Below are 15624 nucleotides of genomic sequence, written 5' to 3'. Positions count from 1 at the left end.
GAGGAAGATACTTTTAAAGAATGACCAGGCATCCTCAACTGACGGGATGAGGTCAATGTCCTTCCAGGATACCCGGGCCAGGTCGATTAGAAAGGCCTGCTCACAGAAGTGTTTTAGGGAGCGTTTGACAGTGATGAGGGGTGGTCGTTTGACTGCGGCTCCGTGGCGGATACAGGCAATGAGGCAATGATCGCTGAGATCCTGGTTGAAGACAGCGGAGGTGTATTTGGAGGGCCAGTTGGTCAGGATGACGTCTATGAGGGTGCCCTTGTTTACAGGGGCAGGGTTTACAGGGTTTACCTTACAGTATAAGGTAGTTGTTGTGAAATTGTTAGATTACTTGTTAGATATTACTGCACGGTCGGAACTAGAAGCACAAGCATTTTGCTACACTCACATTAACATCTGCTAACCATGTGCAAGTGACCAATAAAATTTGATTTGACATATTCTGTATATATTACTATCACTTAAATGGTCACTTAATATCACTCACTTTTCTGTTTTCCTGACAAATGGATATAGCCATGTAGTTCTTTCCTCCATCTTACAGCAACAGATCAACTAGGTCAGAATGCCGGTCTCTATTTAGAATCAGTAGGAGAAATTGGAGGTTCAGTTGTAAACGACAACCTTAGCTGCTACCGTTTTCCTCTTGGTTCTAATTGACCCCAGATAAGCCTCCCTGCAAGTGACTCTATTTCCATGCCTGGGTCTGTCCAGAAACAGCTGGCCACATTCCGCCTTCTCCTGCGTCTGCTGCTTTCCCGTGTGGCCAGTTGGTTCCAGAGTGCGTCAGCATTCTTTCTGTCTGTTCGATGTGGCCGCCTCCCTGCCCTATTGCACAAATGATGGGCATCCACCTGAACCCGATTTGGATCAGAAGGACCCAGTCCGTTAACAATGAAAGGGCTTGTAGCCTTAGCTAGCGACTTGACATGTTGACAGTCTACTGACTACTCTATTGATTGTAAAAATTAAAAAAAAGTACTTGGTTTCATATTGATTGATTTATCCACGTGTGGATTTCTATGGTTGATACTGTTATGATTGACAGTTTGTCAGCCAACACTAGACTGTTGTATTAGTGTTGATAAACCAACATTACATTTACCAAAACAGTTTTGGTATTCTTATTTGTCATGAATCATTTTTTGAAAACGATGGGGATGTTTCATGGCTTGCTTTGAGATATTAAGACCTATATCTTGAGCCATGAATATAATTTCTACCTGTTAACTTGTGTTTCCAACAGAAAGCTACAGGTGCCGCAGGGGGTGCCATCTCCAGAAGAAGAAACGGAAAAGTATTCCTAGGTAAGCCTGATACTTGTTATGTCCTAAAAACGACTTGTCTATCATCATGGGGAGTTCCCCTTAAACTCAATCTCCTGATGGTTTATTTACAGTACAGTCACATTTCTCTCTCAGTAGTCTGTTTGTACCCAGTCGTTCCTGAAGAGTAGGACAAGACTCTACATTTCCCCTTTCTAATTGCAACCTGGTGGCGTTTCAAATATCAGTGTACTTAATTGAAAACGAGTTTGAGACGGAATACTCTTGAATCTTATAACAATAATAACAATGTTTTAATAATCACATCCTTCTCAAGAAAGTCTTGATCTGCTGCAAGAATTCCAGTCGTTTTTGCGCACTGGCTGGGTGCAACTGTTCGGTTATCGTATCATGCTGTTATTGTTTTCATTTGGTTATATGGCAGTAGCCCTACACTGGTCCCACACTATTTTGCCTAAAGGGAAATCTTCCCATGTCCAAAGTCGAGGCCTGGGCCCCCAGTCCTTCACTGCCGCGCAACTCTAAATTTAGCTCATTTATTTGTATATGCAGTTAGTAACCGTTCTAAATCCAAAGTGCCACATGCCCGACCTGGCCTCCTCCCCTCCTGCAGGGGGGTTAGTTTACAGTGGGCTGCCCCTGCATGTCGCTCAGCCGTCCTCAGCTGCTGCACCCTGTCAACCCTACCAGCTGACACACTTATGCCACTGGCCACAATGACGTGGGCAAGGGAGGGCCAGGTGGTGCTGGCTCCTCCTGCCCTAGCTGACTGTCGTTTAAACATCAACGTTTGCTAGTTACCTCCCCTGTTTAACCGCCCCACCAACATTCACTTACCCTCCATTCCCTTATCTCCCACTATCCACTGAAGCCGGATAACCAGCCACTTTACGCCTTTGCCTCTGTAGTTTACGTACGCTGAAGCACTAGGCTCCAAGCGTCACGCTCCCATTATCGGACATGCTCGATTGTCGTCTTTCACTCTGCAGGCCTGACCCCATTTTGGAGCCTCGTGGATCCAAAGGTCCCTCTAGCCTGACGTGAACTGCATTCTCCCTCCCTGAAACAAAATTGTGCTTTGGCATTTCCATACCAGTCTGATGATCTAATCAGTCGACCATCAGCCCTCCCAGCCAAGTCATCATCTTGTTACTAGAGGAGTGGGGTTGAAAGGTAGACTAGGGTCTATGTATGCAGTAACCTTAACCTGACTACTTACATGACTGAACAATTCATCTATTATTTTACAGTTTCGGAAATCATAGGAACAGTTTGAGATAATAATTTATTTGACACAAAAGGTTCTGTCTGAGACGTCCCAAATACTGTACATGTGAGGTTTTGATTGGCCAGTTATGCGCTGATGAGTATTCTCGGGTAAAAGTAGATTTATCCCGGATGAAAGTAGATTTAATTCAATTAAATCTACTTTAATCCGAGAATACTCATCAGCCCATAACTGGCCAATCAAAACCTCATATGTACAGTATTTGGGATGTCTCAGACAGAACCTTTTTGTTCCCCACAAGGTCGGGGACCTCCTATGTGTGACATTTTTTTTTATGGGCCTAATAATGAAGACGTCATTTAACTGTAAAAATGTATTACCTTTTGTGGGATGGCCACAACCAGGCATGTCTCTGTCTGATTGTCAAATAAATCACTTCAAAAATAAGGTGATGTGCACCACATTTGTCCACTCCAAAATAATAACCGATTCTAAAACGGTGCACTTTGTACGCGCCATTTGATGAACGGAAAGGGACGTCTATTCAAACACCAAAACGTGTAAGGACATTCAGCGATTGTATTCTACATCGATTGATCTGTCCGTGGGCGTCTCGGTCCCGGCCAGTCATCTCTGCCTTGGCAAATGTTTTGTGTTCACGTCGAACAGCACTAGCTTTTGGAGCGTATACCACAATGATGGTATAATAGCCTGCAGATGTCTTCCCATGTTTGTTTTAAATATTGTGATGCAAGTACACACCCCATTTTTGTATTGGATAACCCACATGTCAGTTACCCACCCTCTAAGGCATTTCTGATATCATGTCATTTGTTAATCCCCTGAAACCCCTACCATATTTATTTATTCATATCATATTTATTTGATCCTATCATGTCACTTTTATCCTATCTAGCCAAGACACTTGCTTCGTGAAAGGCACCACTCACTGTTTTATGGTAACTGAATGTCAATGTCTGCTTCCTCTCTTGCAGATTTAGAACTAAACCGCGATTTTAACGGAGATGAGTACGATTGTGAAGACGAGGCCAAGCTCGTCATATTTCCAGACCACTTCGAGATCCCCTTGCCAAATATTGAGGAGTTGCCTGCACTGGTCAGTGAGTGTGTGCCCGTGCCCTCTGTGTGCCATGCATTCTGAAGGGAAACTGTGGTTCACGCACCGTCCTTTGCCTTGCATATCATGTTTTCCGATGCCATGGGTATCCTGTGATTTTCTTTTCTTTGCATGCTGTGTTATTTTCTTCCCCACAGGGTCTTATGGTTGTGAAAGCCACTGTGTGCATGTACTGGTTATGACACCTACATAAGAGTGTCGACTCACATTTATTCAACTTAGTTTTTTTTCCCTGCCAAGAAGTTTCCTTTCGGTTGAAAGTTTTTTTTTCTTAAATCCTTTGTTATAATCAATTCTTTAGTCATGTTTTTTTTTCTCCTTTTAATAACTTTATGACCCTGTCATGAAGCATTATGACCATCCTGTGTCACTTTACTCGGACTAAGAAAATACACTTTATGACACTGTCGATGCATTATGACCATCTTAAGCCTATTACGTACATTCCCTTACATCAGTCATCAGTCAAAAAGAGGGTGTCTTGTCCTGCTCTTGCATTCACCCCAGTCATCAACAACAGAGCATTGGGGTAGGCGCGCATATCTGACATCAATGTGTGCGCAATTACAATGATAATTTAATATGGTCAATAATAAAAAATCATTTAAAAAAGTATATGACAAAAACATACTGTTGACACAGGCTATGGTCTAATATAATGTTTTCAGTTTTGTGGGTTTTTACACTCATGTAGGGGTCATATGTCACAATAGGTCAAAATGTGTCATAACAGTGTTATGACCATATTATAACTTATGACAAGTTATATCAGTTGTTATTATGCTCATAAAATCCAAATGTAATAAATGTCAGAGACCGCAATATAAATATACATATAATGTATATTAATTTACGCTGAGTTCTATCAAACATTCCTAATATTGTTGCACCCCCCCCACCCCTTTTACCCTCAGAACTGCCTCAATTTGTCGGGGCATGGAAACTACAAGTTGTCGAAAGCGTTCCACAGGGATGCTGGCCCATGTGGACAATGCTTCCCACAGTTGTCTAGTTGGCTGGATGTCCTTTGGGTGGTGGACCATTCTTGAGACACACGGGACACTGTTGAGCGTGGAAAAACCCAGCAACATTGCAGTTCTTGACACAAACCGGTGTACCTGCCACCTACTACTATACCATGTTCAAAGGCACTTCAATCTTCTGTCTTGCCGATTCACCCTCTGAAAACCTCACTTACACAATCCATGTCACTCGCAATTGTTTCAAGGCTTTAAAAAAATCCTTCTTTAACCAGTCTCCTCCCTTTCATCTACAATGATTTTGAAGTGGATTTAATAAGTGGCATCCGTAAAGGGATCATAGCTTTCACCTGGTCAGTCTGTCATGTTTTGTACACTCAGTGTGTATATGCAGTAGTAGTGTGTAAAGACAGTATATGAATAGAAAAGGTGGAGCAGTGGTTATTACAGTGGTACAATTTGCATAAGTGATTCCAGTGGTGCAAACCAGGGTTGGGTTCAATTCCAGTCAGTTCAGGAGGTACACTGAAATTCCAATTTTCTTCAATGCTTTTCAATTTGGATCATTTTGAATTGGTTTTACTTGACTGAGTTAAATGGAAAATAAATTGACCCCAAACATGGTATGTATATGATTTAACCTGTGTTGTGTTAATCATGTATATAGTATAATGGGCAGGACTTCCTAACAGTAGCTTAGATAGTAGTATTGGTACTGTAATAACAATTTAGTCTGCCCAATGTCTATCTACATTATAATATGGATTTTGATGTAATAACTTCAACGAATAATGTAATAACATGATTAATAAACATCTTTACACATTTGATAATGTATTAGCCAACGGAAAATGTAATAAGTTATTACTCTATCTGGGGGAAACTATTAGATTATCATTCAACTGTTTTAGTAACTTTTCTGGAGATTTACTACATTATCCATTTGTTACATTATATAAAAAAAAACACATTACATGATTTAAAAGTGACAAAAAGTTTATTTGGCGTTGTTACGTTATCCCCTGTTACAGGCTTACTCCCCTACCAGTGATGGTGAAAGACAAATCAGCGAGACATTACCATGATACTCTATATTATTAACAAGGTTTCAGGAACATATCCTCTCTCTTATCCTCACTGATCTAACTGGGATCCGGTTATATATCCTCCTGTATGCTCCACAGTCCTAGACCTGTGACTAGTCCTCGTCTTATTATTTCAGTGATTCACGTCAGTGAGTCACAATCACATCACATTCACATCGCATGTCAGTGATTCACATCTCCCCAGTCAGATCTAATGCCTCCTGTGTGTCCCGTGACTCCCAGGTGACAATAGCCTGCGATGCCGTGCTCAACGCTGCGTCAGCCTACAAAAAACAGGAGCCCGACTCCTGGGACGAGGAGATCCAGGTTTCCAAACATGCCAGGAGTCTTCGACAGCAGGACAACGGCGTGAGGATCCCACCCAGGTAATGAATTGCCTACTGATTGGACTAACAACTGTCATGCAATAATGTAGATATGCCATTATGGGGGGCGGTGGCTTCAGAACAACGTCCCCATCAGCCATCTGTAGAATATGTATGTCTGATGTCATTTTGTGTTTCTTGTGTTGCTGCTAAACTAGCAGCAACACAAGGGTCCTCTGGTGTTTCTGGTGTGGTTTAGGGGGTCCTTCTGAGTTACTTAATAATGCAGGGAGTTCTCAAACTCTTTGGGTCTGTCTACCACTTTTGTGATAGCAAATTCATCAGGGACCCCTCCATAATCAGTACAACCGAAGTGATACATGAAATAGCATACAAGGAGTTTTACTATGACTTTGGCAGTGCATGGCCGGATGAACCAAGTCTCTGTCCCTAGGAAGGAACATTTTTAAAGGCATTGTAGAGAGAATGTTGCGGTTTTCAAGTGAATTTCCTACAATTCTACGCTTTTTGTCATGTGGCAGAGAGCTGTTTGGTTGCAGCTTTAAAGCTAATATCCTGCAGTACTACACATTTTGCCATGAGGCATTGACAAAAAGTTGGTGTTTTTAAAGGTCCAGTGCAGTCAAAAACTTGATTTTCTTTGTTTTATATACATGGAGTTGTCACGTCCTGACCCTAGTTCCTTTTTTATGTCTCTGTTTTAGTTTGGTCAGGGCGTGAGTTGGGGTGGGCATTCAATGTTTTTGTTCTATGTTTTGTATTTCTGCTTTTGGCCTGGTATGGTTCCCAATCAGAGGCAGCTGTCAATCGTTGTCTCTGATTGAGAACCATACTTAGGTAGCCTGTGTTCCCGCTATGAGGTGTGGGTAGTTGTTCTCTGTTTAGTGTATGTCACCTTACAGAACTGTTTTGTTTCTTCCTTTCACTTTGTTATTTTGTTTTTGTGTGTTCAGTCTAATAAATTAACATGGACACTCACCACGCTGCATATTGGTCCGATCCTTCCTACTCCTCTTAAGACGAAGAAGAGATTCGTTACAGGAGTATACAAAAGATTATGAACACCTACTCTTTCCATGACTAGGTGAATCCAGGTGAAAGCTATGTTCACTTTTTAAATCCATTTCAATAAGTTTGTGAAGGGGAGGATACAGGTTAAAGAAGGATTTTTAAGCCTTGAGGTAATTGAGACATGTACTGTCTGTGTGCCATTCCGAGAGTGAATGAGCAAGACAAAAAAATCGAAGTGCCTTTCAATAGGGTACGGTAGGTAGTAGCTGCCAGGCGCATGGGTTTGAGTGTGTCAAGCACTGCAACGCTGCTGCATTTTTCAGGCTTAATAGTTTCCCGTGTATATCAAGAAGGGTCCACCACCCAATGGACAACTCGCCAACTTGACACAACTGTGGGAAGCATTGGAGGCAACATGGGCCAACAGCATGCCTGTGAAACGCTTTCGACGCCTTGTAGAGTCCATGCCCCGACGAGTTGAGGTGCAAAAGCGAGGGGTGCAACTCAATATTGGGAAGGTGTTCCTAATGTTTGGTATTGTGTGGAAATATATAGCAAGTGAGGTTGGAATAATATTGTGAAAATGATAGTGCCCTTCAGCGTAAGAGCTGTTTGAAAAGACTGGCTGAAATTTCAGCCTGAATCGGTCACATCACCAGGCGGTAAGAGTTCCAAACCTCTGCCAATAACGGCTTGTTTTCAGTTTTCCCGTCGCCACTCAGACCACTCCCAGACACTCCTACCAAAATGATTGCTTGAAGAATTTTTGTTTATTTTAGAATATTTTATAAAAAATATTCACAGTAAAGTTGTTACCCAGAAATGATTTTGTATTTATACTGAACACAAATATAACTGGAACATGCAACAATTTCAACGAGTTAGTCAATTGAAATAAATGAATTATTGACGCTAATCTATGGATTACACATGACTAGGCAGGGGTAGGCCTGGGGGGTTATAGGCCCACCCACTTAGGAGCCAGGCCCACCAACTCCCCACAAAATGGCTTTATTACAGACAGAAATACTTCTCAGTTTCATCAGCTGTACGGGTGGCTGGTCTCAGACAATCCCACAGGTTGAGCAGCTGGATGTGGACGTCCTGGGCTGGCGTGGTTACACATGGTCTGCGGTTGTGAGGCCGGTTGGACGTACTGCCAAATTCTCTAAAATGACGTTGGAGGCGGCTTATGGTAGAGAATGAAACATTAAATTATTTGGCAGCAGCTCTGGTGGACATTCCTGCAGTCAGTATACCAATTGCACGCTCCCTCAAAACTTCAGACATCTGTGGCACGGCACATTTTTTGTGGCCTTTTATTCTCTCCAGCACAAGGTGCACCTGTGTAATGATCATGCTGTTTAATCAGCTTCTTGATATGCTGCACCTTATCAGGTGGATGAATTATCTTGACAAAGTATAAATGCTGAATAACAGGGATGTAAACAAATTTGTGCACCAAATTTGAGAGAAATAAGCTTTTTGTGCCAATGGAACATTTCTGGGATCTTTTATTTCAGCTCATAAAACATTGGGACCAACACTTTACATTTTGCGTTTATATTTTTGTTAAGTACAGATAAAAAATGGCTGAGTTGGACCTTTTTAACAGCTTGAATTACAGTGCATTTATGTAAAAAACTAAATTGGGGTGGGGAATACAGGAGGTATTGAGTTGAAAAATGTATAATTTGTGGAGGACTGTGGATACCAATATCCCTGTGAGCCCATGGTCCCATGGTGCCCAGGGTTAATGTAAATTAATATTACATTGTATTGCACCCTCTTAACTTATTCCACGGATCCCAAAATGTGTTTAATATGCATTAAGAAAATTAAATGTAATTTGTATTTTAAAATATATATATATATATATATATATTGAGGTCTGAACCCTTGCAGTACCTCCGCGAACCCACTTTGAGAACAATTGACTTAATTTACTAATTTACTTACGTCCCTCCACTTTACTTGTGGGATTCTGCCCCCATATCAAGGAATCTCTCCTGGTTGAGTATTCCCAAGGTCAGATCACACAGGCCTACATACGCACAAAGTATATGCTCTCTTTCAGATGTATTATACTGGCATGCTTGTCATAGGTAGACTTCTCAGCAACTGGTCAATCAATTTCCTGTGCTAAGGATGGTAATTATGAACGGTAGCGAATTTAGATTGGTCCTAATGCGGCTGGGCCACTCTGTAGATGAGACAGAAGGTTACCACACTAAATATAACCCCAAGCGGACACCCATGTGCAGCTGTGTCAACTCTGTCACTCTTTGAGGTGCACAAAACATGATGGGACACACCAGAGCACTTGGATTAACTTGGCCGACCCATTTCTCAGCAGCTCTCCAATCAACAGGTGTTTTCTTTGGTGTCTGAAGCCAAGGTACTCTGTAACGTTACAGTGCCTTTTGCCTGACATACTCCTATTATATAGTATTATAAAGCACTAGTGTTAATGAAGTGCTTTATAATGAGAAACGTTAGAACATTGAAACGTTGAACATAATTCAGGTCAACAAATTAACCCCAATGAGAGGGAATGCTTTTCGGACATTTTTGCCATTTTGTCCTGCAAGGAAAAACGACACCGAAACAAATGTATTAGAGCAACATGTGATATGACTCAATGTTTCCCCCCTGTCCCCTCTCTTCTCAGTGGATGGAAATGTCAGAAGTGTGAGATGAAAGAGAACCTGTGGTTGAACCTGTCAGACGGAGCGGTGCTTTGTGGGAAGTGGTTCTTTGATGGTTCCGGAGGAAACGGCCACGCCTTGGACCACTTCAAGGACACTAACTTCCCCCTGGCAGTCAAGCTGGACAACCTCACTGCAGACATAGCAGGTCAGTGACACATATTGGGGGAGAACAAAAAACTGGCCTGATTTCAGTGTTTTAATTCTTCCATTTAGTTTAAAGCAGACCGTCTCTACTAAACTGTCCCTTGTGTTGTGTATAAACTGACAATAAACCTACTTCAATTTGTTGTTCGTGACGTTACGAATAGCAATTAACTTGTAACTAGGTTTAACTGTTTGGATTTTTCTCTCCCAGATATTTATTCGTTCGATGAAGAAGAAGCAGTCCTGGACCCGCAAATATCCGAACACTTGCAACACTTTGGAATAGACATTATACCGATTCAGCGGGTACGTCTTGCCGTTATTGTAGGAATTACAATTAGATGATTTTCAACAACTACTGTCTGTCAATGTCACCAAAAGTAACCTGTATCAAACAGCCATTTCCATTTCACAGAATGGAATGTGCCCCCCTCGAATAATATCAACCGTCTCTGGGTATGGCTGGACCTCCATTGTGAATGGGGACTCCCTCTTTTTATTCTGTTGATTTGAACAGAATGGAACAGATAACGGCCACCACAACACAGACAACACAAACGGCATGCGGCCGCGAGTCAGCGAGTGGGAGGTGATCCAGGAGTCGGGCATGAAGCTGAAGGCAGTGTACGGCTCGGGTTTCACGGGCATCAAGAACCTGGGCAACAGCTGCTACCTGGGCACCATCATGCAGGTCCTCTTCAGCATCCCTGAGTTCCAGAGGGCGTAAGTATTACTAGCATCTGGGATGGTGTGGGAGAGGGATACAGGGAGATCGAGAGCGAGGCCTCCAGGATGGACCGGAATAAACATAGTAAATCAGGACGTTGGGCGTGGGGGTCTGGGGGAGTCGTCATGTTTCGCCCTCATACAACAACACCGATGAAGATGACTATGAAAGAAAAGTGACTTGACCTAAAGGTCTTATTACATGTTTTGTACGCATCTATTGGATAATAATTGCCCTCAATATTTGCCCTCAAACCATCACGGTCACCTAATAATCCCCAGTTTACAATTGGCTCATTCATCCCCCTCCTCTCCCCTGTAACTATTCCCCAGGTCGTTGTTGCAAATGAGAACGTGTTCTCAGTCAATTTACCTGGTAAAATAATGGATAAATAAATAAAATAGTTGCAAAACAATACCTACAGTACTGTAAGTGGCAGGTTTGTACGAGTGGATGAATGTAGTGTTCAATCTCATATTGTCTGATGTCTGTTTTTAATCTCTAGGTATGTTGGAAATCTACAGAGGATATATGACTACTCACCTCTTGACCCCAGCACGGACTTCAGCACACAAATGTAAGTCAACACTCTTGACCAATTTCTTTACTTTTTTGTTTGTATGTTGATGGTGTTGGCAAAGAGCTTTTCTTAGTCAGGTTTGAGAAGCTACTGTATTACAATGCAAGCTTGTGTAATAGGACAGCCCATGTTGGTTTGTCACTAATCCTTTGGTTTGTTTTTGTTTATCCACCAGGGCTAAACTGGGCCACGGACTCCTCTCAGGCCTGTACTCCAAACCACCAATGAAATCCGAGCTCATTGAACAGGTGATGAAAGAAGAATACAAGGTATTAGACTGGGTACATCCAGCTCGATATCTGAGTATAATGTGAGCATGTAAAATTACAGACTGACAAATGGCAATTTGGAGAATGTTTTTGTTTTGTGGTTTCCAGATAAGTAGGCGAAAGAGCTGTGGTTAACTAGTGTATTGTACTTTTCCTCTCCGGCCATTATTCAGCCGCTAGTTTTTTAAACTTCTAGTAATGCAAATGTAATTTAATGAGGAGTCTGCATTCAGGTCAAAACAGAATGTTATTGGTTTCCGATCGTCCTCATTACATGAACAAGCAAAAATAATTATATGCTGGTAGTGTGAACTACATAAGCATTTGTAAAAATGGCTTTCTCCTGAACGTTTCTTCTGCACGGTCTTCATTACTTTTTCCGCTGTTCACATTTCTTGATATATAAAAAATAAGCTGCGGAATAGTCGCTAGAAAAAACCCAGACACATGGAATCATGATTGAGTATGAACTCTGCCTCTAAGACACAGTGAGCACGGTTATGGACACAATAATACGATTATTGTGGCTGGTCAGATGAATATAATAGTTTGTTTAAAACGTTTCCATGCTTTACAAGAAGAATGATTTTCCTAATTTGTTTACATGGGCACATCTGAAATCAGGCTACTTGATGGGACTTCAGATAAATGTAGTGGCTTATTTTTGCGAAGTCTATTTGATTCTGAGTACGGACATATAAAGTTTTATGTGAACCATTTTTAAGATGCATACTTTGAGTTTTTCAGAGTTTACTTCACATAAGAGGGGAGGTTCACTCTGCTGGTGCTGGCAAATGCACAGATCAAATACACTGCTGAAAAGCTGTTTACATGTCCTAATAATTAGAAAGATAGCTTAGAAAACCAGGCGTTTTAATCGACGCATGCTTACTTTTGACCTTTTGACCTTATACCGATTTAAGATAAGCAGAGTAAGGTTTTCACATGACCATTTCCATACTCGGCCTACTGCCGTAATCAGTTTAATATCAAATTATACTGAACAAAAATATAAATGAAACATGTCAAATGTTGGTTCCATGTTTCATGAGCTGATATAAAAGATCCCAGAATACGCAAAAAAAAGCACATTTCTCTCAAATTTTGTGCCCACATTTTGTACATCCCTGTTAGTGAGAATCTCTCCTTTCCCAAGATAATCCATCCACCTGACAGGTGTGGCATATCAAGAAACTGATTAAACACAGGTGCACCTTGTGCTGGGGACAATAAAAGGCTACTCTAAAATGTGCAGTTTTGTCGCAAAACACAATGCCACAGATGTTTTCATGGAGCATGTAATTGGCATTTTGAGTGCAGGAAGGTCCACCAGAGCTGTTGCCAGAGAATTTTGCAATACGTCCAACTGGCCTCACAATCGCAGACCACATGTAACCATGCCAGCCCAGGACCTCCGCATCCAGCTTCTTCACCTGTGGGATTGTCTGAGAACAGCCTCCCGGGTAGCTGATAAAACTGCAGATTTGCACAACTGAATCATTTCTGTATAAACTGTAAAACTGTCCTGGTTCTTCCATGGCCTGCACACTCGCCAGACATGTCACCCATTGAGCATGTTTGGGATGCACTAGATCTATATGTATGACAACAGGTTCGCCAATATCCAGCAATTTTGCACAACCATTGAAGAAGAGTGGGACATCATTCTACAAGCCACAATCAACAGCTTGATCAACTCCATGCGATGGAGATGTCGTGCTGCGTGAGGCAAATGGTGGTCACAGCAGGCAGATACTGATTGGATTTCTGATCCACACCCCAACTTATTTTTAAAATTGTTATAAGGGATCTGTGACCAACAGATGCATGTCATGTGAAATCCATATTAGGCCCTAATTCATTTATTTCAATTGACTGATTTTCCTTATCTTTGAAATTGTTGCATTTATATTTTTGTTCAGTATATTAGTGTGCATGTAAACATACTCAATGTGAAATTTTACAGCTCTACGACCATTTTAAAATTGAGCCTTAAAATAGGTGAAGTCCATAAGTGTTCCTCAGGAAACACTTGGTTGTCTCTACTGATCGCTTGTCAATGTTTCTGATATTAGCTTATTCCGAAATGACAACTGATATTCTATATTCGTGTCGAACATGGCTTCTCCTTTTTGGCTCCTTTACCTCGTAGTTAATAATCTGATTGGATTTAATAGGTGAGGGCAGCATGTTTAAAATTAAAGTGCTTTCACCTATGTGGTTACAGTGCCTTCAGAAAATATTCACACCCATTTTTACACCTTTTGTTATGTTACAGACTGAATTTAAAATTGATTAAATTGAGATTTGTTGTCACTGGCGTACACACAATATCCCATAATGTCAGTGTAATGATGTTTTTAGAATATTTGACAAATGTTATAAAACAATGAAAAGCTAAAATGTCTTGAGTGAATAAGTATTCAACCACTTTATTATGGCAAGCCTAAAGTTTCATGGACTCGTTCTGTGGGCAATAATAGTGTTTAACGTGATTTAAAAAAAATAACTACCTCATCTCTGTACCCCACACATACAATTATCTGAAAGGTCCCTCAGTCAAGCAGTGAATTTCAACCACAAAGACCAGGAAGTTATCCAATGCCTCGCAAGGAAGGGTAGCTATTGGTAGATGGGTAAAAAAAAAAAACAGACCTTGACCATCCCTTTGAGCATTGAAGTTATTAATTCCTCTTTGGATGGTGTATCAATATACTCAGTCACTACAAACATACAGGTGTCCTTCCCAACTCAGGAAAATAGGAGAGAACTGTTTTAAAGTCACCAATCAAAGTCATTAAACTTTCAGGATGGATCAACAACATTGTAGTTACTCCACAATACTAACCTAATTGACAGAGTGAAAAGGAAGCGTGTACAGAAGTTAAAGTTAAAGTTAAACTGCAAAAAAGGTGGCAAAGCAATTGATCTTTTTGTCCTAAATACGAAGTGTTATGTTTGAGGCAAATCCAATACAACATATTACTGAATTCCACTCTTCATATTTTCAATCATAGTGCTGGCTGGATCATGTTATGAGTATGCTTGTAATTGTTAATTAAGGACTGAGGAGTTTTTCAGGATAAAAAAGAAACCGAATGGATCTAAGCACAGGCAAAATCCTAGAGGAAAACCTGGTTCAGTCTGCTTTCCACCAGACACTGGAAGATTAATTCAGCTTTCAGCAGTACAATAACCTAAAACACAAGGCCAAAGCTACAATGGAGTTTCTTACCAAGAAGACAGTGAATGTGGCTGAGTGACAGTTTTGACATTTGAAATATATGGCAAGATTTAAATGGTTGTCTAGCAATGATCAACAACCAATTTGACAGAGTTTGAAGAATTTAAAGAAGAATAATGGGCAAATGTTGCACAATCCAAGTGTGGAAAGCTCTTAGAGACTTATCCAGAAAGACTCACAGCTATAATCGCTGCCAAAGGTGCTTCTACAAAGTATTGTCTCAGGGGTGTGAATACTTATGGAAATGCAATATTTTTGTATTTCGTTTTCAATACATTTGCATGTTTTCACTTTGTCATTATGGGGTATTGTGTGTAGATGGCGAAACAAAATCAATTTAATCCATTTTGAATTCAGGCTGTAACACAACAAAATGTGGAATAAGTCAAGGGGTGTTAATACTTTCTGATGGCACTGTGTACAGTAAAAGGCTATGAAATAAGGAAATTAAGCACTAAACGCCTATTTTAAAACATCCTATGTTTTTTTAGACCCCTGACTTATCTTAGCCCTTATTAGCCACAGCAGTAATGGATAGGGCAGGAATGTGGCTCTGCATTTCATCTGAGGCCACGGCTAGTTTTGGACACAGACAGCTGAGTGGAACACCGTTGCCTGGCAGAATGGAAAAAGGAAGGGACTTGTGCAGAAATATGTATTCTCCTCTGTCAATATTCACTATTTCTCCATCTGATTAACTTGTAGTTAAAAAAAATGTAAGGCTGTGTTGTATGTCTTTAAAAATATATATTTTCAATATTATAACCCAATATTTGTCCCAAATTTATTTTTGGTTGGTCTAGATGCTGGATCTGAATTTGCCCCCTTTTGTCGCAGAAGGAACATAATCCTGCAGCAGGAGGAT

General features: G+C 40.9%; 1 protein-coding gene across 2 annotated transcripts in view; it reads left to right on the top strand.

Annotated features, from left to right (window-relative positions):
* Positions 1 to 15624, top strand: part of LOC115108062 (ubiquitin carboxyl-terminal hydrolase 13-like) — a 59726-nt gene that overhangs the window by 12225 nt on the left and 31877 nt on the right. The window contains exons 3-10 of one of the 2 annotated variants that reach the window (XM_029631987.2): positions 1256 to 1316; positions 3519 to 3640; positions 5970 to 6112; positions 9756 to 9940; positions 10151 to 10245; positions 10457 to 10662; positions 11172 to 11243; positions 11422 to 11494. In XM_029631987.2, the coding sequence (XP_029487847.2) occupies positions 1256 to 1316; positions 3519 to 3640; positions 5970 to 6112; positions 9756 to 9940; positions 10151 to 10245; positions 10457 to 10662; positions 11172 to 11243; positions 11422 to 11494 (957 nt within the window). Of the gene's footprint in view, positions 1 to 1255; positions 1317 to 3518; positions 3641 to 5969; positions 6113 to 9755; positions 9941 to 10150; positions 10246 to 10456; positions 10663 to 11171; positions 11244 to 11421; positions 11516 to 15624 lie in introns of both variants that reach the window. The other variant, XM_029631986.2, reaches the window with a different exon arrangement.

The sequence above is a fragment of the Oncorhynchus nerka genome, linkage group LG24 (genome assembly GCF_034236695.1).
Source record: "Oncorhynchus nerka isolate Pitt River linkage group LG24, Oner_Uvic_2.0, whole genome shotgun sequence".
NCBI classification, from domain to species: domain Eukaryota; kingdom Metazoa; phylum Chordata; class Actinopteri; order Salmoniformes; family Salmonidae; genus Oncorhynchus; species Oncorhynchus nerka.
Note: the sequence above shows the minus strand (reverse complement) of the source record. Positions and strands in the feature narration are given on the sequence as shown.